Source organism: Carlito syrichta, unplaced genomic scaffold (assembly GCF_000164805.1).
Source record: "Carlito syrichta isolate Samal-C Ts95f unplaced genomic scaffold, Tarsius_syrichta-2.0.1 Scaffold309784, whole genome shotgun sequence".
NCBI lineage: Eukaryota > Metazoa > Chordata > Mammalia > Primates > Tarsiidae > Carlito > Carlito syrichta.
Window position 1 is genome coordinate 1156232 of NW_007253880.1, and position 6000 is coordinate 1162231.

Below are 6000 nucleotides of genomic sequence, written 5' to 3' on the forward strand. Positions count from 1 at the left end.
TTAGCGAGACCCCAGCATGATGCTTGTGCATGTAGAAGTTAGAGAAACATGGAGTTAAAAAAAATATTTTTTACTGTGAGGGAAAATACACCTTGCTTCAAATCACAGCTCTGACTCTTCTAGCTGTGACCCTGGCCAAGTTACAAAACCTCAGTGCACCTTAGTTATTTTGGTTGTAAGGTGGGGATGATAATAACACTCATCTTATGAAATGGTTGCGAGAATCAGACAAGCTTATGTGTGTCAAGGACTCATCACACAGTAAGAACTCAACACACTGTCGCTAATGGTGGATAATAAAATAAAGAAGGCAGAAGTCGAGACCATGAGGGAGGCAGTTTATGCCTCAGACTTCACAGTTGTCATCACCAAACAATGCTTGTGTTCCTTGTTTTTCTGAATGCTAAAAACTGGAGCTGCCTAAGCTTCTATAGACAGTGTCCCTGTCAGCAGCCCAAGTGGCAGAGAGAACCTGGACCTGGGATAAGCAGCCTAAACTACTAAGAGTGTTCCATCCTCCCAGCCTGAGTTCTAGCTGCTGGTTCATTGTGGTTCAAAATTCGCAAGGATATCAGTAGGAACAGACACTGGGGGAGGGGAGTCTCCGTGAGGTGAGCCCTTGTTTTACTAGTAGGGCTTAAGAATGCCCAAGTTGGCTAGGCGCGGTAGCTCGTACGTGTAATCCTAACACTTTGGGAGACTGAGGCGGGAAGATTGCTTGAGTCTGGGAGTTCAAGACCAACCTAGTGAGACCTCGTCTCTACAAAAAAATCAAAAAACACGCCAGGCATGGTGGGGTGTGCTTGTAGTCCCACCCACTTGGGAGGCTGAGGCAGAAGGAAAGCCTAAGCCTAGAAGGTAGAGACTGCAATGAGCTGTGGTCATGACACTGCACTCCAACATGGGCAACAGAGTGAGATTCTAAATCCCCCTGCCCCAAAAAAGGAACGCTGGGGTCAACCCCACCTAACACTCAGCAGGACTCCCTTCTTGGCTACAGGGGTGTGTGAAAACACTGCTCTCGCTACCGTTCCAGCACTTGCCACACTGGCCAGGGCGTCTCACAGGAATTCGCTTTTAGAGATGAGAATCTTTTGCAGACCAGTGGGAGAAATGCTTCCAACATGAGATAAAGCAGAGCTGGAATCATAACTGCAGTCCAGCGGAATTCTCAGAGCCAAGAAGGTAAAAGAGGAAAGACAGAAAGCCAGGAGAAGGCTTAAAGGAAAGACTTCGTGTTGCAGAATGAGCTGAAATAGGAGTGCTGACTCAAACTCCCTTGAAAGAAAAGGGTTCATTTGAACTACGTCAAGGTCAATAATGACCCGTCCTAAGTCTACAGGTATTTTTAGGGGCAATGTATTAATTTGCTTTCTAAGTGTTTTGCAGGAGACCATTTTTCCATCTTTTTTTTTTTTTTTGAGTTGAGATCTCACTCTGTTGCCCATACTGGAGTACAGTGGCATCATCACAGCTCACCATTGCCTCAATCTCCTGGGCTCAGGTGATTCTTTCACCTCAGCCTCCCGAGTAGCTGGGACTACAGCTATATGCCACCATGGCTGGCTAATTTTTAAAAAAATTCTTTGTAGAAATGAGGTCTTTCTTTGTTGCCTAGGTTAGGCTCAAACTCCTAGACTCAAGCGAGGCGAACCTCAGCCTCCCAGAGTGCTGAGATTACAGGTGTGAGTGACCACACCTGGCCTCCGTCTTTGATTTTTAATCAGAACAGACTTGCATTCTTTAATTTTTATTTTGAAGATGTTTATTTTCACAAACTTAGAAAATATAGGAAATACGTGAATAACAGCACACACAAACCCAGCGCCTGTTTCTCTCTTTTTTAATCCAAGTTATTTCTCAAGCACCCCATGGGTGCCAGCAGCTGTGCACAATGATGGACAAGGTAGTGAGGTTCTAGCTTTTTTAGGGCTTATAGATGAGTGGCTAAAATTTTGATGTATTTCTTTCCAGTATTTTTCTTTGCTTTTCATATATGACAGAAAACAATAAGAGCGAATTTTTTTGTGTTCTTTTTCTGCATTGGGCTCTGTTCTGGGTGGTTTATTTCTTATGTATTAGCTCAGTCTCTTTAACGCCATTTAGTGGGAGGCACTGTTATGCCCACTTGACAGATTGGAAAGTAGAGGCATGGAGCAGTTAAGCAGTTTGTTAAAGATCAATAAATGGCAGAGTGTTGATTAAAACCAAGGCAGCCTGGCTCCAGAACCTGCCTTATTATTCACCTACACTGTCTCTCATAATATTTATAAAATTGAGGTGATACTATACAATTTTGATTCCTGCTTTTTAACTGGACATTACGCCTGAGCACCTTCCCATAATGTGCATAAACCCCCCAAAGATATAGAATTTTAATTCATTTGTTTAATAGGACCATAGTGAAATAATCTCTAAAGCTTTGCAATTTAGAACTCTGCACTTAAATGGTTACAGAGATGATGAAGCATTCTCACTTAATGCTTATCATTTTTTAAATTCAGTAATCTTAAATTACTAGAGTTAAGCTGGTCCAGACACTAAACATTTTGAAACCTGTGTTTGATCTCATAGATTTCATAGCAGGAAAACAAACTTAACGTTAGTAGAAACTGTGAGCAGTCAATGCCTGTGACTGTTTTGAAAGTTCATTGTCATGGGGAATTGTGTTGGGGCTGTTCAACACAATTGTGTGTTGTCTTATGGGTGATGGTGGGCCCAAGTGTCTGTGAAGACTTTCTTACTGCTGTGTCAAGACCACAACTTTATTTACAAGGGGGCAGTTTAGAAAGATGTTCCCATGAGGTCGGGTCATAGAAACCTCAGCTAGTCTTCATGGCTGGTGTCGTCATGAGCAGGTGGATGTTCTCTGTATGTCTGGAAGTTATTTGTGAGGTAGGACCACACTGTGTACCAGCAGCCTAGTTCCTGCAGTTGGCTCAGCCTATAATCCCAGCGCTTTGGGAGGCTGAGGTGAGTGGATTGCCTGAGCCCGCGGGTTCGAGACCCGCCTGGGCAACTTGGCGAGACCTCATCTCTACAATAAATCAAAAATTAGCCGGGCGTGGTAGCGCGTGCCTGTAGTTCCGGCTACTTGGAAGGCTGAGGTGGAAGGATCGCCGGAGCCCAGCAGGTTGAGGCTGCGGTGGCCGGTAGCAGCCACTACGCTCCAATCTGGGCGACAGAGTGAGACTCCAACTCAAAAAAAAAAAAAGGAAAAGGTTCAGATTCATAAACTGTATAGAGATTTAAACCAATTGACAAATTTAAAATGGATAACCTAAGAAACCTTTGACTTATGGTGGTGTCGAGTAGCAGCAAATGGCCTTCTGAGTCCGGCAGCCATTGGTGGGAATTCCAGTGCACCTACTTACTCACTAGATGACCTTGGCCAAGTGTCTGTGGCTTAGTTAATACTGGCTCTTAAATATGTTTTAGTCTTCTTTCAAAATAATCTAGCCAGATAGTGCGCTGGTTAAAAATATATGTGAAAGCCAGACTGCCTGGCTTCCAGTCCTGGCCTTACTCCTTCCTGGCTGTGTAACATTGGGCCAGTTATGTAAACTACCTGTACCTCAGTTTGCTTTTTTAAAAAATTGAGAAGCTGGTCTGGATTTTAAAAATGTGGTACATATACGTGATGGAATATTACACAGCCATAAAGAAGGGCAAATATGAACTTCACAGCAACTTGAATGGACTTAGAGTCTATAATACTCAGTGATCTATCACAGAAACAAAGAACTGAGTACCACATGTTTTCACTCATAAGCAGACCCTGAACATTTACCATAATACTATAAGAAAGGGATTGGCAGTAGTGGGATACTGCAGGGATTGGGGGTGGGTGGAGAACACAGCATCAATAAGGGTAACTGATCTCAAATCATGTGAAGTGAGGACAAAAGGGAGGCCCAAACTTTACCTGTACGATGACCACTTATATACCTAATCCTGAATTATACCCCACATCTTTAAAATAAAAAAAAATTAAAAAGATGTTGAGTTGTACATAAGTCTTAGGGGTGACTGTGAGTGTTAAATAATTATTATACATAAAGTCCTTAGGACAGTTTGGTATACAGTAGGAAGTTTATGAATGTTTGCTATCATCTTCAATACTATAATTATTAAATAACTTCAGAAGAAGATAAAAATACCTTAAAAAATAAGAATCTTAATAAACATTTCCTCAGCTTCTGCAACTTTTGCTTACTATTCGATTATCATTTGTTCCTTGTTTGTGGCTCAGACATAGTTTATTCCAGTGCAAATTGAAATATGAATTTTAAATTTGGTGAAGTCACTCTGTTTTATCTCAGCTAGCAGAATTTGCTGGTTTAGCTCGATGTTTGAATATACACTTTTTTGTTGTTGAACAGTGACCATTCTGGAATGTTCTTTCTCCCTCCAGATCATTCAGAACTGGGAGAACTTCCCCCACGGTCTCCTTTAGAGCCAGTTTGTGAAGATGGGCCGTTTGGCCCCACACCAGAGGAAAAGAAAAAGAGGACATCTCGCGAGCTCCGAGAACTGTGGCAGAAGGCGATTCTCCAACAGATCCTGCTCCTCAGAATGGAGAAGGAAAATCAGAAGCTCCAAGGTCGGTTTGCCTTTTGGACGTTGAACAGGCCTGAGCATCTTGCCCCGTCTGGGCTCTGAAGCGAATCCCATCGGGCGTAAGCATGTTGTCTTCAGAAGACAAAAGCAAGGCAGTCTCAAAAACATATCTATCTGTTTATATCTGTTTACTTTGTCAAAATAATGTTAACACTATTTACTTTTCTCTCACCAACTCTATTAATTAGTCTTACGTGGTCAATATTGGCACAGTATCTGGAACTTCTGAGCTAGAAGCTTCAGATTTAAGCTCGAACCCTCTGAAAGGCATGCTGTGCTTTGTTTTGTTTTCTTTTTTTTTTTGAGTTGGAGTCTCACTCTGTCACCCAGACTGGAGTGCAGTGGCCGCTCCCGGCCACCGCAGCCTCGACCTGCTGGGCTCCGGCGATCCTTCTGCCTCAGCCTTCCAAGTAGCTGGAACTACAGGTGTATGCTACCACGCCCGGCTAATTTTTGATTTATTATAGAGATGAGGTCTTGCCAAGTTGCCCAGGTGGGTCTCGAACCCGCGGGCTCAGGCAATCCACTCACCTCAGCCTCCCAAGGCACAGGATTACAGGCTGAGCCACCAAGCCTGGCTTATGTTTTGTTTTCTTCTCTCTCTTTCTACTCAATACTTAGTCATGGTCTCTGCCTGTGTGTTAGGAGGAACTGGTCCTATGGAAGTCATCAAGTGTGTAATCTCACTCTTTTTGCCCCTTTAGTGAGTTGCAGGTAAGCTGCAAAAACACTAGCTGGGCTGTACTTGTGCTGATATTAAGTGTCAAAATATGTTTTGAAAGTTTAGCTTTTGATCATTTCCTGTTTCCATACCAACACTTGAACAGTAGATGTGATTTTCAAAGTACGTTAAGAAGCTAAGTTTGCACGCCCTTTGGAAAGAGCATGGGCCTTAGGGTGATGAGATGCCTGGACAGGAAGTAGTAAAGATTTTGATCAGGAAGGGGGGACAGACTCTTCCAAAGGAAGTTGCAGCAGGGGGATCAGTCATGTTGCCATTGCCCCAGGGCAGCTTTGGAGTTAGGAGTACATTTCATTAGTAGCATCATTGATTGCAGTTGTTTGCCTTTTAATAGTGGCCTTTTATAATATTCTTTAAAATGACGTGTATAGCGCTGAGGGTCATGAAGACAGCAAATCTGATAAATTCCCAGGAATGCCTTCAAGTTGTACAGAACCTTTGCTGCTCTTCATAGCTGGTGTCATAGTGAGCGATGGGTGTTCTCTGGGCATGTCTATAAGATGTTTGTGAGTCATGATAGCACAGTGTACTAGCAACATAGTTTCTGTGGTTAAAAGGGGACAAATGCAGCTGGGCTCGGTGGCTCAGCCTGTAATCCCGCGCCTTTGGGAGGCTGAGGTGAGTGGATTGCCAGAGCC

The 6000-nt window shown here is 43.3% G+C and overlaps 1 protein-coding gene across 5 annotated transcripts in view; it reads left to right on the plus strand.

The window, feature by feature from the left end:
* The window catches only part of TBC1D1 (TBC1 domain family member 1), a 246921-nt gene that overhangs the window by 192184 nt on the left and 48737 nt on the right, over positions 1–6000 (plus strand). For all 5 annotated transcript variants that reach the window (XM_021717489.1, XM_021717490.1, XM_021717491.1 and 2 more), the window contains one exon: positions 4415–4603. In XM_021717489.1, the coding sequence (XP_021573164.1) occupies positions 4415–4603 (189 nt within the window). The remainder of the gene's footprint in view (positions 1–4414; positions 4604–6000) is intronic.